At 38.5% G+C, this 21,986-nt stretch overlaps 1 protein-coding gene across 2 annotated transcripts in view; it reads left to right on the top strand.

Moving 5' to 3' along the window:
* Positions 1–10,373, top strand: part of LOC134821203 (uncharacterized) — a 90,546-nt gene extending 80,173 nt beyond the window's left edge. For both annotated transcript variants that reach the window (XM_063831894.1, XM_063831895.1), the window contains 9 exons: positions 3,644–3,738; positions 4,335–4,512; positions 4,991–5,050; positions 6,342–6,507; positions 6,987–7,125; positions 7,359–7,469; positions 7,628–7,775; positions 7,991–8,313; positions 8,586–10,373. In XM_063831894.1, the coding sequence (XP_063687964.1) occupies positions 3,644–3,738; positions 4,335–4,512; positions 4,991–5,050; positions 6,342–6,507; positions 6,987–7,125; positions 7,359–7,469; positions 7,628–7,775; positions 7,991–8,313; positions 8,586–8,633 (1,268 nt within the window). In that variant the 3' untranslated portion in view covers positions 8,634–10,373. The remainder of the gene's footprint in view (positions 1–3,643; positions 3,739–4,334; positions 4,513–4,990; positions 5,051–6,341; positions 6,508–6,986; positions 7,126–7,358; positions 7,470–7,627; positions 7,776–7,990; positions 8,314–8,585) is intronic.
* The last annotated feature ends 11,613 nt before the right edge of the window (positions 10,374–21,986 follow it).

Raw genomic sequence — 21,986 nt, 5'->3', positions numbered from 1 at the left:
AACCCACCCTTGTAACAGTGACACTGTACAGTGTATAACCCACCCTTGTAACAGTGACACTGTACAGTGTATAACCTACCCTTGTAACAGTGACACTGTACAGTGTATATTGTATAACCCACCCTTGTAACAGTGACACTGTACAGTGTGTAACCCACCCTTGTAACAGTGACACTGTATAGTGTATAACCCACCCTTGTAACAGTGACACTGTACAGTGTGTAACCCACCCATCCGAGCGTGTACTTAATACTGATCTATAAACTCTATGACTAGAGTAGGATTACCGATCATATGGGTTCTTATACAACCTCTTGCTACTTACCCTACTTGCTACACTTTGGGTTAGGGGAGTATCTCGGGAGACTTGAGAGGGGTAACTACTCTGAAGTTGAGAGAGTACCTGTGGTAACTGGTAACTGGTAACTGGTAACTGGTAACTGGTAACTGGTAACTTGATGCAGTACTAAATACAAACTGATGCGTGGCTGCTTTGTTTGGCAAACAAGTTTGCGAAACTTAACTGGAATCATATTATAGGCATTAAATCGTGGACCATGTGCATATATGAATAAACATTATGTTATTACTTATTTTTTATAAAGTTACAAAGAACATCATAAGTAGGTACTAGGTCTACAGTAATATGTAATATTCCGCTATTGTACTTATAATACATAATAATATTCAGTTAATAGATATATGGCACAATGTTACATGATTATGGATATTCGACACTTCAAATTCAGTAAATGTCACTACTAGATATGTAATAATATGTCGGACTCTATCATGTGTAAAATTACAACCTTGACATAAAGTGTGGTCTGATCTAGTTGAAGTTATGAGACTTCACGTAATTAGAGTGTAATGTCCAATAGTAGTATTAGCTTCTTTGCGCTGCACGGCAGGCTGGAAGACAGCTCAGATATTGAACTGTTCTTAATATTCGGTCCCTGAGCCTATATTAAAGTGAAAGTGGGGATACAAGATGTGATTTAAGTGCCATTTTATGCCGAAACATGACATTGATGTGGTATTGTTATCAACTATAGTTGTCTCAATTTTAAAAAATGTTGGTATTCTCTAATTCTCTAGTAGATTCTATTCACTTCTCAACAGAAAACCTTTTCGTAACAAAAGAGAAACATATGCACAAAGGAGAAACATATGCACGTGCACGGTGAACCGTGTTTTACACGTGCCAGTGTCGGAACATGCCAGTCCCCCCACAAAATATATTTAGTTCACAGCTGTTAAACAGCTACACCGGAAAACAGTCTGATCTTTTAACATTTTCATTGTGATCACTAATTCACACCAGACTGTCCAATAAATATATTGAGAATTCTCTGATTGCATACTGCTTGATTGCTGAGAATGAAGAGTGGAGAATGAATTCCCTCTCTCTATCGGGAGCTCCAGACTGGTCTGATAAAGTATGTAATTAATTATATTGAACCTGGTCAAATGGTTTCATCTCCCACAGCTCAGGATTTATTTAATAACGGTTCTAATTGTGGGCTCCCCCCAGATGGTTACCAAGCGAGAAAGTCTGATATTTCAGAAAATTGGGAGATTAGGTTTGGCCTCTATGCGGCCACTATGCGGCCACTGAAACCATGCTTGGTGTAGCTCGTTGGGATAGTATAGGAATTTAAGTTCCTATAGTTTGGAATGAGGTAGTTGTCTGTTCACAGATCGCCCTCTAAACTTACAAGGAAATATTTCCTGTAGATCCTTGGTATATAAGCAACATTTGACAGAGCATAGTTATAGTGTGGAGTGAGCTATGTGCCCATCCTTGGAGTACCCGGTGGATGTCCCTGCTGTACGGCAGAGTTAAACAAGGAGCTGAAACCGAGGGGTTCCGTTGAGGCCCTTCACACTTTGTTTCTGTCTGGTTCTAATGTACCGTCACAATAGTGACTTTAATATATTTCTTTAAAACTCACCAATTGCAATGAGCAAAACCACGGTTAGATCCACGCTGGAAGCCATGTCAACATTTATCTCTGTCGTTGTAAACCCACTGTAAAATCACGACTTACCGCCTGAACACTTAAAACAAAGTAACAACCCGTTGTAAATGTAACCAGAACCTTGAACTTTGATTTGATTAAGTAATCAAATCAGCAAGAGTTACACTCGGAATACTTTGTGTGTCTACTACACCTTAGTTAAGTAATTATATCATTATCTCGTTACACAATTACATGTACTAACTGCAATGTAAAACACTACTTAACTCTCTCTCTCTCCCTTTGGATAAACTTCAAGTAGTTAAATGGTTCTTATTTAAAGCCTTTAAGAAAAGCACTTATATTGGCTGTTATACACTAAGATTATATTGGCTGGCAACAGCTCAAATTATTAGAAACACTGAGGAACCCTGCAAATGCGCCCCCAGATGTCTAGGCTCGGGACGTCTCACTTAATATAAAATTAGCTATTCGGTAAAAGTTTCGATGAGTTCACCACCTAAGGGCTGATGAGTTGCGTAGTCGAGTAATAAGGGAGGGGGGACGGGAACTAGTGCACACAAAACCAATACAAATACAGGACAGAACTAGACACGTCCCGTCTGGAACAGACTACCTCTACACTACTGGCCGGTTACGACTGTCTAAATCTTACAACTCTGTAATATTATCATAATTAATAACATTATGTGATAATATTATTATCATGTTTCCATCAGTGGGCTAGATAAGACAAGGGACGAATGTGCTGTGTAGACCATCTCCACCCGCTACAATTATCAGGGCCCGCACAAATTACAATAAGTTGTAATATATGTTCTAATATTATTATAACCAATACTAATGAATGTAAATGAACTGTGTTGGTCTACAGATCATCGGGTATAGAAACATTGCCAGCACCATTACTAGGTCGGGTATACAGAGAAACATTGTTTTCAGCACCATATTATCAATATGTAACATTCAGCAAATACCAGAATAATATATGGCGGAGGCTGGAGGAATGTTTAGAAATGTTGCTTTGAACAGTGAGTGGCCAGGTTGTGTTATCAGTCCGTGTTCATTAGGGTGGGGATTGGTCAGGTGTTTACCTGTACTTAAGAAGCTTCTAGAAGAAAGGAGTGGTTTGAAAAGAGGGTCCTGGATCAGACCTCACTCTCAGTCTGAAACATTCATCCATCTCAACTAATTTATATCCAAACTAATGGAAATACCAGGCATAGTGTTGTTCATTGGTTGACAGTTCTTTGTTTTGACAATAGTGCTGAGCTTCTCCTCTAATCGGTCACATTAACGGTCCGTTATGTTCATTAGCGCGTCTGCTGAAGGCAATGATAGTAGTCTATAACTGACGTAATGAGACAAACATCAGGTTATATTTACAATGGACAGTTTACTTTAAGTCATCCTGCCTTGGTTACTGCTTTAAGAGATTAATGGAAGTGTTTATGAAGATTATGACAGTCATTTTTGAAACATTTCACGTGTCTTTGAGCGCGCGCTTTGAGATTATTTTTTGCTACATCTGTATCCTGTAAGTATTAGCATAAAACACTGCACAGTGTTCCCGGCCATCATTTAATCAACTACTCAATTAATTCCCAAATTAATCATTTAGTTAATCACATAATTAAAAACTTAACTTACTTTTATTTCAGAGCCTCTGGTTATGTTGTGTAAGCACGCTAAACTTAAGGGAGAGTGTATTAACATAACTCAAGCTACCTCTCAACTCGAGGAATTTGACAACGCCGTAAGTCAACTTTCTTACGTATAATGATTATAAATCAATAAATTCGGACTTTACACGCTTCTGCTTATCAAACTTTTGAGTTTGATATAATTTATAAAGCCATTCAGTATTATAGACGACAGAGTTTTATGATATATCTATAGTGTTGTGATAAAGAGAAACTGTTAAGTTTTGTTGAAACTTAACTTACTTAAGCACTATCACCAACACTAGACACTAATATACAGTGTCTTGTACTCTATATTATGCATAATGCATTTATTTTGCAGTTATATTATCCAGTATTATTACACTCCACCATGGCTAAATAACCTTAGTTATTTACCGCGGCACAGTGTGTTAAATACGGTATGACAACTTGAGTATGCCGTTCAACTTAAACGCCAATTTGTGTACAATATCCCGTTAATTTGTCCTGTTAATCTGTCCTGTTTTCGAGTAAAAAGGTTTACGTTGAGTTTTTAATACCAAAACACTCCCTTTACTTCTCAAAACTACACCAATCTAAATGTAACCTTGTAACCTTGTAACCTTGTAACCTTGTAACCTTGTAACCTTGTAACCTTGTAACCTTGTAACCTTGTAACCTTGTGCAGGTAAAATCACTGAAGGTGTTTACTGGAAACTGGGCCCTGTTCTCTGAAGCTAACTACTCCGGAACTGAAGACAGAGTAAAGCCTGGTTTCACCAGTCATTGGTTGGGAATATACGCTCCTATTGAGGGAGAACCTATTTCTCTTTACTCCAACGATCTCTCTTCTCTCAAACCCGTCGGTATGTTTCATTGTTTCCTCCTTCGTTTGTTTGTGTATATTCTCTATTATCACGGAGGTCGGAGACCTTATCTCGCGATTTATTTTAAAAGGCTTCCTGTAGGCTGTAAGTTCAGTGGAAATAACTCGTTGTTTTCACCCAAGTTCCACTAGTCGTTATCCATTATTTATACTGTGTTAATTAATATTTAAATTCACATGATTGCAAAATCATTCATGATTATGACGGAAAATAAAAGAAACGTAATTTGTGCGCTTATTATAACCCAGTCTCACGGCATAAATATCCAGAATATCTCCGGAAGAAGTAACATTAGCACAATATCATGAGCACAGGTTACAGGTCTACAGAGATCATTATATCTACGACCTGTGACCACGATCTGTTGTTTATATCTTGTTTATATCTTGTTTATATCTTGTTTATAACAATTTCATAACTCGTTTATGACTTGTATATTTAAACTTACTCATCTCAGGTGAAGTGGACGCAGCATTTATCTACGAGTACACAGACACTACTCTTCTACCCACTTCTGGTATGATATATCATTAGCTAACAGATTATTTAAATAAAGAAAATATAACTTACAATCATTAGTTTATTTCTTAAGTGATTTATATTTAATATTTAAATGATTAAATTGATTTATATTTCTCCATGTCTTACACTAGTTTACATCCGGGATCTTCTTTTTAATATCATAAGCTGGAGATTACAAAACAGGGACTTTAAAATCTGAAACGTAATTCCTTAGTGAGGATGACATTAAGATGAGATTAAGATGAAAATGTACAATGTATAATGTAGTGTAAATGTATAATGTGTAAAGTAGTGTAAATGTATTATGTGTAATGTAGTGTAAATGTACAATGTATAATGTGTAATGCAGTGTGAATGTACAATGTATAATGTATAATGTAGTGTAAATGTAGCTTGTAAATGTGCGCTGTTTTACTAATTGGTTTCCCTAGTTTTCCTAGCCAGTCAACATGTCTCCAACCTAAAACCGACCTGTCAAACACTTCCTACTAAAACACTGTACACGTTACACACATTACTTAATCACGTGATATTTTACACTGAAATTCTTGGCACTGCTCCAGCATTGCCCCGTTTCTTAATGTAATTACTAAAAGTAAGTCTCGTACATGATACCGGCTAGCACACTAATTCGGCCGGAGTGAGATAGCATCAGGCTAGGTGTTTCAAGTCTGGTCAAGTGTGAAGTAACGATATTGGATTGCTTGCTACATTATATCCCTACTCTTTCTGAGAAATACTTTTACACGTACTTACACTCGTATAACTTACACACATGCATACTTACACACGTTTTATAAATATTAGGTATGTGAGGCTATCAGTTGTTGTGTTGACTACTTACTACACTCTAACGGAGATTACTTAAAAGTGCTCATGTTAAATTGTGATATCATTACTTTACAAGATATACTTTACATGAATATTGTATGTAATATGTTTTATTGAATAATATGTAATATGGTAGAATAGCTGGCGATAGATTAAGAAAAGTATTTGCATTCAGTGCAGTAGTATTTTTCTGGCGTCGAGAATTCTCCACGGTGCTCAAATATGTTTAACAAACTTTAAAGATTTGTTATTTATTTGACAAGTACTGCAATTTAAAAAAGTTCTATTATAAAGGATTATAAGGGATTTGGAAACTAGTTATACATTAGTGGTGACCTGGATAATACAGAATTATAATTATTAATTTCTATATTTATTCAATAATTATTCAATTATTCAATTAATTATTCAAACTCATGTTATTGATCAGACCAACTAATAACAATTTACTTCAGACTACAACACAGACGTGAAGTCTACCCCTGACTACAGCGGAATTTCGTACTCCTACTCCGAACCAGCGAAACCCAGTGTCACCACAGCTGCTGTTGACCCTACTGATGCCGGCTACTCAAACTGGGTCAACTTGGACGACATTTCAACGTCAAAACATCCAGATATGTTAGTTATCAGTCTTACAGTTTTAGTGAATTTTAGCACTTTGCCTATGTATTGTTTTTAGTACTTCGTCTGGTTTTGGTTTGCTTTTTGAGAAGAGACATACAATATGTTGAGTCTGGATAGACACGCAAATGGTCGCCCTGACTAGAATAATATTCTTAATAGAATTTCACTGATATGATGTGCTAGGCTACTTGGGATCACTTTGTCTAAATCGCCTGTTTACTGTAGTGGGACACCGCTTGCCAGTTTCTAGGCTCTGCCGGCAGCCGTTCTGCATTGATTAAGATGTGCTTTTTGCGCGTTCCCAGTATGGGCGCGCGCATTATTTGGCGCGCTCGTTGGTAAGCTAAGGGTTGGGCGGGCATGTGGTCGGGTAATAGCAATGTGTTGATAGGTAGATAAGTTGGACGTATAAGAGATTGTTAATTGGAATCACTTCACACTATAATTCTCCGTACAATAACATATTATCTCAGGTGTCGCTCTACATACTGTCTACTCGGTATCAGAGTAATATTCAGTCAGATCAGATCTGTCACCCTGCCAACCAGGCAAACTGTCGAGGATATTATTCTTTCTAGACTTCTTAACGTCTACAAAATATACCCCGAGCAGGTGGGTCGTGTTATTTACACGTTGATATTTAATAAGTAGTAATGCATGCCAGTAAATAATGGTTTGTGTTAGAAACACATTTTAGGATTGTAATGAAAGATCTTACTATCCGGCATCCTTATTACTCCTTAACAAAGGAATCTCAGCCAAATTTAAATTCAATATTTTATTGTGAGTTTTCGATTTAAAAATTTGAGAAATTCACCATTTTAAACATATCTACTATCCGTCAGTTGGTGTTGGCTGAGATCGTAAAGAGATCTTCTGAAGTTATTCTGGAGATAATAGATATGAAAGGAGCCCCAAGGAGGGTGATCGACATCGCTATTGAGATCGAAGAAGATGTAAGCTTTACTAATTGTCACTTAATTGATATATGCAGTGGGAAACTTAAGTTGATGAGATGGTGAAACGGTCGTCTGTCATCTAGCTGCATAAAGTTGGTTTAAGTTTTGTTATTTAACATGTGAGCGTCCCCTCCCTGTAACTGAAATCTTCTCAGATTAAACACGAGGAGTTCACATTCACTTTGGGAGACACAATGATAATACCGACATCAGACCGATACGGAGTGATGCTGAAAACTATCAGTGAAGAGTTCCTCCCCAAGAGAATACATATCGTCACCAAACCTATTACTGACGCAGAGGGTTAGTTATATAACGGCTATATAATATAACGGCTATAATATAATGCCGATATATTCGGAGTTCGGACAGATTGTCTTTATTTATCTTGTCATAGCTGCTCTGATATTTGCGATAATCTTCATCAAGGGCGTGAACATGGGCGAGATACTTGTTTACCATAATACCGTTTAAGTTAAAAAGCATTAATTTTGTATTTTAATAAAATGTCTCTCTAGTACCGTCCTCGACTGTTTACACGACAGAAAATAACAAAGTGGAAACTTTGATTCCTGAGGAGGAACCCGAGGAGCCAACAGACAACAGCTTCGAAGGATTACAAGATACCGTGATAGAAACTTATGAGTTAGACGCTTCTGGTATCCCCAGGAAATTCTTCTACCCTCTGCTCGCCACCGCTCTTCTTCTCTTCGTAATTGCGTGTGTTATTGTCTCAACTGTGGTTTACAAGTGCGCTCAGAGCAAGGACTACACGCTCATCAAGAAGGCGCCCAGTAACATCTACATTGATATTGATTCTCCTCCAGAAAAGAAGATTGAGGTGAGAACTATCATTTTTATTTTAGTTTTAAAACTAAAATACGTTAAAAAAATACGTTAAAACGCATCTTCTCTGCTACACTGTAGATTTTTTAGCAACCAATAAAATCATGTAATTGCGTTGATTCCCCCCGTTGATTGCATGAAAACAAATGTTATTTCCATGATGTTAGTTTCAAACGGGCAAATCTCCCGACAAATCTTCTATTATAGACTAGTATAGTAGCTGCAGTGGTTTGATTTTTTCCGATATAAAAACTTTAACTTTTTCAGGGTTTCGAGAATCCGAGTTATCTGTTAGAAGAAGTTGAGCACATGTGAAGAATAGTTGTCATAGCAACGACCCACCTCCCTAATCACCACGATAAGTATCGCCTTATCACAGACAGTTAAATCTAGTGACTTTGTTATGTGTCACGTGATAAAAAACTCAGTCACGTGCGCGCTCACGTCACGTCATTCACAAATAAGGCAGTTGACCTGTTTGTTGCCACGGCAACGCAAAGCGTGGGGTTTAAATGCACATGTTAGTTTCGCTTGAAAGTTTCGTGAACTGTGAAGCAATAGGGACCGCTCAGTTACCGTCGCATTTACTATGTTAATGATAAGCTGTAGATTGGAAAACTGAGTGTAGATTGATCTTGACATGGAAATAGGAGGGAAGCGAAATGGTGGAATGTGTAATGGTGGAATGTGAAGTTACCGTTACCTGGTTACAGAAAGAAGCTTGACTATTTCAAACATTTCATTCTCAACATGTAAAAGAGAGAGAAAGAGAGATCATCTACCCATAATTCTGGGTTATTGAAGACTTTTGGCGTTTTTATGGCAACTGTACAGTTTAAATTAGTCCTTCTTAACAAATCAGTCATCTAGAAAGATATAGTAGTTACCAAGCAACAAATAGCGGTTACCTAGCAACAAATAGCAGTTACCAGTCCATCTCACAACTGGTTACTGATGGACTTCTGGCCTTATTTTTAAATGTAATATTTTGCATGTGACAGCTACCTCATCACAACAGTTAGTCAAAACTCTTTTATATAATTTTTACGCACTGTACTGCGAGATGAAAACTTTATTAACTTTATTTTGTACGCCCGTTTCATACTCTAGTTTAGTCCATTTCAAAATATTTAAACCAAAGTTTTAATCAAAAGTTTGAAATCCCGATTTATAAGGAGTTTAAGGTTGAAGTTAAAATTTTCCAACGTGAGCTTGGATGTTTTAAAGTGTACGCTACATTTCTGTTCAGCTACTGTGTAATTAAATATTTCTCATATCAGCCGTGGTTCAGATAACCCATTTTACCATGATAACCCTTCTGTTACCATGATAACCTATCAGTAGATTTCTGAAATTTGTTCAGATTTTAGAGCGCAGGAAAATTAAAGGCACAGTCACGTGTCCCTCACGTGTTTGATAACGATATTCAATTTCATGTTCTCTGAACCACAACACTAATTTTTCAATGTATATATTGCTCAAAAGTGGAAATTTATGTTTTTAACAAGCTAGATTTTTCCATTTTTAATTTAACTAGACTGTGATCGGTTTAATAATCGGATGCATTGAAGACTGAGATACAAATCACTCCCTACGTTATCTACCAACTTCCTTTAATCGTCCATCCATACATATCCCTCCCCTACACTCCCTTTCCCTCCCCTACATTCCCTTTCCCTCCCCTACACTCCCTCCCGTACACTCCCTCCCTACCTCGTCCCTTTCCCCTCCCTCTACCTCGTCCCTCACTCCTTATCATAAATAGTTTTGGCCAGGTTTATTTCACCCTGTGTCTCAGTGGTTGGTGTACACTATTTCATATTTAAACATGTTTTAATCTCCTACATTCGTTGAGCACGAAGTTTGTCTTGAATTGAAAGTTACGGTTTGTGCAACTTAATAATAGCGTCCTAATGACACCTGCCATTTTGTTACGTGTAAAAGTTTAAGCCGCCTTTATTTTTTATTATATACCAACCTTGACCTGGGACTCAGCATCGTTTGTCAAATTTGAACTGTAATGATTGTCCAAGGTAATTAAAACTTTGATACCAACTTCTGTGTATTTCTCTACTATTTATGATTTAGCAAATTCAGATGAAAAATAAAGCCAATCTTGCTTCAATTTTAGTTTAGATAATATTATGCATTAATGATTCATGATTAAGATAGTTTTACAAAACCATTATTGCCCATGTATGTTCAATTACTCGACCGTAAAATGACCTATTGAAGGAGTTGTTATGTAAAGCTGGAGGGAGTTTGTAAAATAATACACTAGTGTAATTTCAATACGATAGCGATGTGTAAAAATAAAATGGCTTATGAGGGAAAGATAATCTGAAATGCGGCTCACGATATATATATCACTATGAAAGTTCCTTACTGTCCAAAAATGGACAGTATTAAATTTGCTAAATTTTGTTAAATTTTGTTAAATTTTGCTAAAATTTGCTAATGAGGCAGGGTGATACTTTTTCAAAAAAGTCATATTTTATGTGGTTCACCCTATAGAGTACTAGAAACCCGCTAGTCGAAAGCTTTGTTCGAGGAAATTTTAAAAATCAGTTATGTTTTAATTTCTCTTCATCATACAGCACTGTTATACAGTAGACATAATGGAATTTATTTAACAATGGCGACAGCGTTGTTAGTATTCGGATTCCCAAAACGATACTTTTTACCGCATCAAAGAATACCAATCACAACCAAAGTTATGAATATAAGTCATAGCGTGAGCGTAAATGTGAGCTAGTTTTGAAGTTATGACGTAGCATATAACAGCATAACAACGCGCGTAGTTAAGATGTTCTTGCTCGCGCACGTGCATTTTTATCGTTGCTACGCAACAGCGCAGTAAACCTTTGCTAAAATAACGCCATTATTCTAACGATTATTTAACCTCACTTCTGACGTTAATTATAAAAAATCTAAAGCCTAAATCAAAATTCTAAGAATGCTATAGCCTATTCCTATCCTTTTTCTACAACCCTGCTAAAAATGGCAAGGTTTCAACTCCATTTGCGAGCTGGGTTTGGCATCACCAGAGGGTCATTTTGAGGTCGATTTTCGGTGTTTTTTCTTCTATGTCCCCGTTGCCGGGGAAATTTCGTCAAGTTTAAATTATAGTATAGATAGATCCTGTTTTAAATGTATTTTGAGGTGCGAAGTGAGATGTCAAGGACTGTTTCACTGTTGTACTCTGATAAAAGATTTAGAAATACATGCGCTATATCGGTATCTCGTAATTTACAAACACATGGAGCGGTTCTGGGTTCTGTGCTTGACAGGGCTGTTGGCAAGCAGCCACTGTCTGACTACAGGACAACTGAACCCAATTTGGACTTTTTCTAGACAGGGTAGCTTGGGAAAATAATCTTAAACCCAATCAGTCTACCTAATTAACTTTGAAACGACAACTGAACCCAATCGTCAGTTAGAAATAACTAACAGATAAACAGGTTTCCAAATACCGTTTAGCTGCTGCCTGGTTTCTATTTATAATATTCAACAAAAATTTATTGGCTAGTGCCCGAAGTGGTCTTACCAACGAGGAGGATACTTTGACTTCTTCTACCTAAGGGGTCGTTCACATATTGTTACGTAATATGTGTACGACCCCTTAGTGTGACAGACATAGTGGATAAGTCCTCACTACCAAGGATCGCCTTCATACAAGCAACAAAACGATTCACCAAATGCGGAGAAAACGAAGTTTAACGTTTTTCTCCACTTATTAATATTTTACCGGGGTAAGCACAGGGCTCCAATGCTCTAAATTACAGTGGTCATGATCTATCCTATACTTATAGTGATAATGACCACAGTCCTGTCTGGACTCTGGAACAGTAATAATCACCGTCTATAACAGAGTCACTGTCATCGCCACCCCCCCCCCACCATTAAATCCGGGTAAGGGGCCAAAACACAAAAAGGGCCAACTTTTTTATTTAGGTTTCTAAAAATGTTGGGAAAAAAACTCGGACCGGAGATTTTGTAAGTCAAATATTTTTTCGGTTTTCGAAGTCCGGACCTACTCTTCGATTTACGATTTTAGACTCGAGGGTTCCCCTTTGTAATGCGATCTCGGAAGGCCGGCATCTCCTTCGCAATACGAGCTCGGAATCGGGAGCTCTCGATACGGGAGGTACGTATCGAGAATGACTCGGACCGAAAATTTTCCCTTAAGTCTTGATCGCAGAGCAACGATCTGCAAGGGTTGATATCGTCAATCAACCCATGACATATGACATAGGGTTAAAATGCTCCCTTGGAGGACTTCGCCGCGCAAACTAGCAACGATCTCGATGGGTTGACACCGTCAATCAAAATGCTCCCCTGCCGAAATATTGGCGAAAAACTGTCTTGATCACGTGATATGACCGTAGAAGGAAGTTGGTCGAATTTCTTAAATTTAGAATAAAACTGATTACAGATTATTGACATACGTTGCATGCCACTTTTCGCGCGCGAAGCGCGCGCCGCCGATATTTGGATACGAAACATGTATCAAACAGATTACTATGAGTATAACAAATGAGCGTTCTCGCGGGTCCACATTGACGTATGTTACTCGTCTAAATTTTTTCGAAGTAGTGCGCGCCGCTTTCTCCTCGAAATGTTAGCCCGAGGCAACTGCTACGAAGTAGCGCGAGCCGGGCTAGTCTATAGTCCATCAGTAAAGTACAAGGGCCCAAAATACAACAATTTGGACAAGGGGTATAGTCCATTTACTGGGCCGCGCGCAGCCTGTCATTACACCCAATCTCTATTGCTTTATGTTTATGAACATGATAGGGTTGTAAAATTGAAATACGACCGTTGTCAGTTGTTGTTATGTAAGCTTACCTGGAGACTTCAAGCTTAAATGACACAGCAAGAGACGCGTGGTTACTGGGCCGCGCTCAGCCTGTCATTCCGCCTAATCTCTATTCGTTATGTTAATGAACATAATAGCCTGGGGTCCCCAGATAAAATAAGAGACCTGGCCGTCCGGTAAATGTTATATTATATGTGTGTCTGGACTATATTTCCAAAATTGAGTTTCAGGATCGAGTTTGTTGTTTTTATTATATATGGAGAAGGTCAAGGCAGTGTCGGCTCATCCTTGACCATTGTAGCGCGATGCGTTACTGTGCCTGGCTAGATCTGCGAGATGCGCTACTGTGCCGCGCCGAGCTGCCATGAATTGACATCGTCAATTAACCTTGACCATTGTTAATGATCTGGCCCGGCGTGCGCTACTTCGTAGCTCGTGCCGTCGGAAACATTTCGAGACAGAAAGCGGCGCGCGCTACTTCGAAGAAATTTAGACGAGTAACATCCGTCAAGCTCATCCTTGACTTGATTTGGGCCATTAAGGTTTCATTTCCCTATCTTACATATTTCTTTTTGTCTGCCTACTTTCAGTGGATGGGAAAATCATAGGTCAAGAAAACAACAATTTCATGAAGAAAAAAACAATCATATTTAGTATCAGTTAAACACAAATTCAGTTAAACAAAAATTCAATTTTATGCCATTTATTGCAGAGTAAACAAGTTTACGATAACAAATAAATCAATTTGATATTTAAAGTAATCCTTACAAGACCAAACGACAAAAAACGCACGGCACCACACAAAGGAGAGAAAGAGAATATGCCGAGTCAAAAGGCTGAAGACCCAGTCACCTTTTTGTCCGAGGGAACCACTAAAAGCACGACAACTGCTGGTGCCAATAAACAAAGCAAAAATAACAGTGATGGCACCCCTGTTAACCGTGAAACGTACTGTCGTGACAACTTCAATCCTCAACATTGGCACACCCGGAAATGTGTAGTCATTCACGACGCACACTTCAATACCTTCGACGAATCAAGATTCACGAAACGTTTTGATGTCAAGAGGATAGAATATGATACTGCCGTATCAGCTAGCAGGGACCAAAACTTAGTCAAAAAAGTCTCAGAAATCAACCCTGAAGCCATTTATATCCATCTAGGGCAACTTGATGTTCTGATGAATACGCCAGGAAACACGATACTAGATGGTATGAAGAAAATCTTGGATGACCTAACAAAAGCAACCTCAGCAAAGATATGTGTTTCGCAGATTATTCCACTCCCCGGCTATCCACAAGTCAGCAGTACCATAAGACAGATAAACTCTGAACTAAGCGAATACGTCAAATCCAAGATTAATGCTAGCCTAGACATAAAAATATGCACGCAAAACAATGACAATCTCGGAGGATTCATCCAGCGCAGCGTAGGACCACATGGAGTCTTGTTGGGTCTCGATGAACGAGGGGCTCGGAAATTGTGGCTTCATCTCCGTGACGGGCTATTTAGATCTCTCGACATTGAGCTATCAAGAGGGACTAAAAACTCAATCAAACCTCAACAGAAGAAAAACCATAATGGATAGTCCCAAAACAACTGATGTCCTGATCAGATTGCCTTCCCACAACAGGGAGACATTGAAAATCCTTTCGTGGAACATACACGATGCTTCAAACGGGAAAGAAGGCAGGAAAATTGATGATACTGAATTTGCTGCCATTGTCACTTCTTGTCCCATTTTCTGTCTTCAGGAAACCAAGAGTAAAATATTTGTTCCAGACTACAAATGTTTTAATGCTAACAGACCAAACAGTCGCTCAGGAGGACTTTGCATTGGTGTCCACAGGTCTATTGCCAAGGATATCAAAGAAATAACATCCAATTGTAGTGACATCCAATCAGTAAGGATAAAACTAGGAAGTGAGAGTGCTGTCGATGAACTAGTTATCATCAACTTATACGACTCACCTGAGCACTCTTCCTACAAGAAGAGATTGAAATCATGCAAAATTACATCCGATGACGATGCTTCAACTCTAGACAACTTACTTGACTTCACCATGAATAGTATTCAAAACGGTAGGAAGGTGATACTAGCAGGTGATTTCAATGCAAGGACCGCAACCTTGAACAACACCATCGAGGAAGATACTGAAGCATTATCTGCTGCAAACCCATTTAGCCAACGCAGCCACCCCTGTCTCAATGATCGTTCTAGCAAGGACCAGATGGTTAATCCTAGAGGAAAGTTACTCCTTGACTTTCTGGCCTGTGCAAATCTAACCATCCTAAACGGCAGCGTACTTGGCGATTCCTTAGGGGAATTCACATCGGTGAATTATGGCGGAGCTAGCGTTGTAGACTATGTTGCTGTAGGAGCTGACATAAAAGCGATCGTTAAGAGTTTTAGAGTCCTTGATTTGAACAAATTCTCCGATCACAAACCCTCTGTCACAACACTTAGCCTGAGACACAACATAACCCTTTCAGAAGAAATACTGCGTGACCTCGAGGACGCGCCCAGGAAGTACAAATGGCCATGTGAGGATAATGCTGAGCTCAAATTCTTGCTAGCTATGGGTGACCCTAGTATAAAGGAAAAGACGGAAACTCTGGCTACAAGTTCATGCAAAACCCCTCAAGACGTTCTTAACCTTAACAACCAAATTGTTGAGCTGTATCATCAGGTTGCTGAACAAGTGATGCCCCGAAAAAACGCCTCAAGTCGTCAGAAAGGGCCGAGACATAATAAATATGGTAGCACCAAAAAGAAGAGTCGAATGAAGCCAAAAATGGCATGGTTTGACAGTGAATGTATCCGTCTTAAGAGGACACTCAACATTCTAGCAAAAAAGTATGGAAGATCCCCATTGGACAAGCTCCTCAGGGACTCTTATTACGACACACGGCGACAATATAGAAAGATGATCAGACATAAGCGATCAGAATTCTTTGAGAAGCTTTGCAAGGACATAGAAACAGGGAACAACATCTGCTGGAAATCCTTCAAAGCTCTTAAAAATACAAAATCGCCTGCAACCAGTCTTGATGCCTTCGATATGATCAACTTTTGCAAGTTCTTCAGTGAACTTTACGGCAAAAAGAACATCAAAGACTCTAAGATCGCAGAGCTACAGTCAAAGATGCAGAAAAACAACATTTGTGACGACCTGACCAAGCTTTTGGATCAAGATATAAAGATGGAAGAGCTGTGTGCTTGCATTAAGGCCACTAAAAAAGGAAAGGCAGTTTCCGAAGATCTAATTTCTAATGAATTCTTCAAAGCCTCAACACGATCCATGCTCAAAGCAGTCCTCAACCTCTTCAACCACTGCCTAAGCCTATCAATTTACCCATGGACTTCATCAGTAGTTACACCACTACACAAAAAAGGTGATATCTATGATCCAAACAACTACAGAGCCATCGCTGTAGCGAGCAATCTCGGAAAGCTCTTTGCAAGCATATTGCTGAAAAGATTGATATCATTCCGTGATCAATGTGATCCTGATACAGCCAACCAACTAGGTTTCTGTAAAGACGCACAGACAGCAGACCACATTTTCACACTTTCAACCTGCGTGGAAAAGTATGTCACCAAGAAACGCCAGAGGCTATACACATGCTTTGTCGATTATGCCAAAGCGTTTGATTCCATCTGTCGTGAGGCACTCCTATACAAGTTGTGGAAAATGGGTATTCAAGGGAGATTCTTTGAGTGCATTAAGTTCATGTACTCAAACTCCTCAGCCAAAGTGAAGCTACTAGACAAGCTGTCACAGAAGATCGACATATTATGTGGTACCGAGCAAGGACACCCCATGTCCCCTGAATTGTTTAAATGCTTTGTCCACCAGCTTTCACATGATCTCAACAACATCAAAGGAGTGAAAGTCCCTGTCCTAAATGATACAGATATAACTCATCTGCTATGGGCAGACGACCTTGTCCTTCTAGCCCTCAACAAACACAGTCTTCAACAAATGCTTGATGTCCTAAACAACTACTGCTCAGAATGGGGCCTGACAGTAAACATTGGAAAAACTTCAGTCCTTGTGTTTAACCCAACAGGAAGGCATCTGAAGGAAAGTCATGAGTTCAAACTGGGAGAACAACAGATCCCCTCCGGGAGAGAGTACTGTTACCTTGGCATTACATTTACTCTGAGCGGATCACTTAAGCTAACACAACAAAAGCTGAGGCAAAAAGCATTAAGAAGTTATTTCTCTTTGAAAAGCTACATTGATACCCGCCACATCAGGAAATCGATACTGTTCAAGCTATATGATACACTTATTGTACCTGTGGTGTCGTATGGTTGCCAAGTGTGGCTGCCAAGCACAGCTCTGTTCCGCAACTTCCCCACAAACACGAGCACCACACCAGAAACAGGAAACGTGTGTACACTCATTGCCAGGGACCCTCTAGAGAACTTTCATCTGTCTCTTTTGAAATGGACCTTAGGGGTGAGGAAGTCAACATCCAATGCTGCGATATGGGGTGACACAGGCAGGCATCCACTAGGCATCACGCTATCAAAGCAAGTGTTCAACTACAAAGAAAGACTTGAACAAATGGTTGTAGACGGCCGTGACTGCTTTGCTAGACACGCTTTCGAAGAGCAGGCGACCCTAAACCTGAGCTGGTTCTCCACTCTCGAGCAGATGCAAGAAACCATCGAGGCATCAGAGAGAAACCAAGGATTAAGACCAAGCCAGATTAGAAAGAGTTTGCAAAAGTGGTTTATAAACTCATGGGAAACAGAAAGGTCATCTAACAGAAAACTATCATTCTACAACTTAGTGAAGAGAAAGTTTGCTCAAGAGACGTATCTAGCCCTTGATCTTAAACCTAACTGCTCAAAGAAGATCGCGCAATTCAGAAGCAGCTCCCACCGCTTTAACGTTGAAACTGGTCGCTACGGCAAAAAGTGGTTTAACATAAAACATCGGGCCTGCAGACATTGCTGCTCAAGTGACGATGACTTGTTAGATCTTCTCTATGAGCTACCAGGGGCCTATCCAGTGATAGAAGATGAGCATCACATCCTCTACGAATGCCCCCTATACGAAGACCTACGCAAAAACCTGCATCAACGAACGAGGGACCTGTTAGTAATGAGAGAAGAACCGGGAGAAATCTTCGACGACTCAACAACTATTAGAGACATTGGACGGTTTTTAAATAAGGTCGATGAACGGAGGTTCCCAAAGAAAAATACTGAATGAATGTCGTGTTTTGTATATTTTGATAAGTGTGTGGACATTGTATGATACTTTCATTGTCATTTTTGAGTGCTCTTGGCTGAGTTTTTTCTGCATACGACTGTGCTATCTGTGCTATATTCTTTTACATGGCTATCTACTTTTACCACCTTGTTTGGTTATTTGTTACATTGGGGTAGTTTTGAATATTAAACCTTCTATTCCTATATTGGTCAGACACGGCATCTGCCGTTTGACCCAATTTTGTTTAATTCCTTGTTTAATTCCTGTTTAATTCCTGTTTAATTCAACGTGTAATATGGTTGTCACTCTTTAAATAGATTAGATATAGGTTGACGGTGCAAAGGAGTGTGTGTGTGTGTGCTGTTCGCTGTTGCTCACACCAAACGGCAACCTTGTAAATGCAATGTTTTGTATGGACACCGGTCTCCATCACGATACAAAATTAGGATTGTAGAGTTTATTGTATAACTGTTAGTGCAGTGGAAGTAGCGGTGTCGGGTGTGGTGCATTAATAGAGAAAATTAAAGAAAACAAAAATATATTTTATATATAACTAGCAGGACCTTTATACCAAATATCTTAGGAGACTTGGAGTAGCAAGAGAGTGGCTAGAAGATATATTTACCTTTTACAAAAATACGTCGAAAAGAATCCAGGGTAATACAGGATCGGATGTTGGAGAGTGCAGTCCGTGAAGTTTACGCAGTACCCACCCTTGCCTCTTGAATTCTTGGCTAGATAGACATTTATGCAAACTTGGTCGTTTATACTCCGTTTAAGTCACTTTGTTAAAAAAGTAGTATAATTTATCTGTGGAGTTAACTTCATTCAGTAATAGCAATATCATTATCAATATCAATATCAGCCCAGGGGGCAGCCCAGTTTAGCTTATATTATATATTACTATCTATAACAACACCTTAGAATTTGGTATCCTTGACTTAAAAATAATAACCTTATCATTGATGAATATTGATCTAGATTCATCTAGCAGGTTAGCAAATGGTCTTTTCCATGCACAGGTCTCATCATATTCAAAGGCTGGGTTAATATTCCTTGTTTTAGGAATGGTGAAACTGATATACCTGATTAGGTCGGCTGCAGAGCCCAGTTTTCCATACAGCTGTGTGTGTAACTTCGACTTACCGCTCGACCTATTAAGAATTGTTGCATCACCAGTAAATAATATTTTTCGTTTCATTTGGGATGAATGGATGTCTTAAAATAGACCTTTGAGATACAATGATTTTTTGATTTGAAACTTATACAAAATAGCAAATATACAAATGTACAGCAAATCGGACAAACATATAAAATGGGCCGAAATGTATAAATGCTAAAAAGCGTGGGTCAGTGAAACAAGTACAGAGAACAACTTTCAAAACACGAGTTTAATGGCCGCCCAAAGTCTCAAAGTCTCAATAACATCACCTCCACCTAGTAATAAAATTATGAAATATGAAGTTTAAGTAAAACAAAATTTAAATTTTATTGCCATTACAATGAATAATAATATCATAATAAATATAAGTAGACATCCGATAATAAACTTGTTACATCCAGTACAACCCAAGATGTCAGCCGACGCGACGCGACTTACAAAAATAAAGAAAGCTAGCATGTTCATTGTTGATAGTTTTTCTAACGATCATACTTAGGCTGTACGGAAATAGCTTTAATGTTTAATTCTACGTCATATTGAAAACATTACATCATTTTTGCTAGATACAAAAATAAATTTTAAAATAAATAACTCTTTTGCTGCTAAGGCGCGGCACCGCGCTGGGTCCACATGTTATACAGCGTGTAGCAACACAGCGCTGAAAATATAAGATGATTGAGCTATAACATATAAGCGGTGCGCCGCGCCTAAACCTAAAACCATAAACTTTAAATTGTAAATATTGTCAAGATATTTAAACGAGTTTTGCGAAATAATATGACATGCTGACTTCGTAGGATATTACAATTATACCCGTGCCAGTTCCAAATGCGAGTCAGCGCTTAAACCAAAAGCAGTTGGCAAAAGGAGCCAGTTGCCTGCAAGAGCTTTACTAGCACCCGATTTACCACTTTTGGAGCACAAACTCAAACCTAAAACCGGCCAAGCACAAAAGTATGTTATCGCCACGATTGGGTGGATTGATTCCCAAAATATTTATCAGCACGCGGCACTAATAATATGAAGTTCCCCATATCCAAAAAATTTTTAATTTCCTACATTCTCAATTTTTTCGTTTTCTGTGGCCCGCTCGCTTCGCTCGCATAAAAAGTTTTTGTATTCGCGCGGTTCAAAGATTTTTCATGGCGGATTCCAGATTCTCAATTTTACTTTTTTAGGGCCCGGAATGCTTTTTAATAGATAATCCTAGGCTACTTTTGGGGGCGAAGCCCCCGAAAATTTTGGAAATTTAAACTAGATTTGGCCTCCTGGAACGAATCTGACAATGGAGAACGATTTTAGCATACTATTTTCTGATTTCAATTTTTATTGGGATAAATTGTCTGGATTCTAGAATCCCTAAACACTTGGCTTAACTAAAGCACGAAATAGGAGACAGCATGAACTATCAAGAGTTTATAATTTTGGCAAAAATGTTTTCTCATCTACTACCATCACTTTCTGCTTTCAAGCTATAAACTAATACAGGGTTAAGGGAATTTGGAGAAGGAAGCAAGTATGAGACCAAATATTCAAGAAACAAGGAATTTAAATTTTCCAAAAATATAATAATGACTATTAGTATTTACTATTTAAATAAGATAGGAAACGCAACAAAGAATGCTTATGCATTATGCATGTTTAGACGTATTACATCAACTCATAATACTATATAATGTTCTTTGAACTCCTGACATAAAGATATTACAATTGCATTGATGACCGTTCACAACATTACATGATTGATAATGCTATTATCAAAACTGGAATGGTAGTCTATATTGGGATTTGCAGAAGTTTTCTATAGCCGCCCCCATCCCCCCATGGGTGGTTTTTAGAAAAGAGTGGTTTCTTGCCATTCTCGTAGCAACCTGTTGAACAAGCTTTTCACCCTCAGCAGAACATGGTGATGGGGCCATCTAACTTGATGCACAGATTTTGTAGCTAATAGCAACAAACTTTGGTCTGTGAAACGAAATTTGATAGACTGGATCAGTGGATCCCTGACTGAGGACATTTAAATAACGGTCCAGCAACTTTTAGTCTGCTCTTTCACTTAAATTCCTACTGAAATATTATCGAAAATTCTCAGAGTTGGCTCTCGAATTTCCTACTTTTTGTCAAAAATTTCCTACTTTTTGTCAAAAATTTCCTACATTCTTAGAATGCGAGAATGCGGGTTTTTGGATATGGGTGAAGTTCATTATCGAATTTTAGATATGCCATGGATCGTTTAACACATATATAAAAGGTTATCAAAGAATAATTAATGTTTGGTTGTTGGTATAAATCGATATTAATCAATTATTTAAAATAGTATTTGTGTTTGTTATTATTAACTATTGAGTTACGTTCGATTTAAATATTAAAACACTACTACAATACATTTCACAAAACAAAACGACGGGGACACAGAAAGGAGAAGGACAACACATCACACGGACGGAAACAGCTGC

This window comes from Bolinopsis microptera, chromosome 9 (genome assembly GCF_026151205.1).
Source record: "Bolinopsis microptera isolate Bmic1 chromosome 9, MBARI_Bmic_1.0, whole genome shotgun sequence".
NCBI lineage: Eukaryota > Metazoa > Ctenophora > Tentaculata > Lobata > Bolinopsidae > Bolinopsis > Bolinopsis microptera.
The sequence above is the reverse complement of the archived record's forward strand: the minus strand, read 5'-3'. Positions and strand labels throughout refer to the sequence as shown.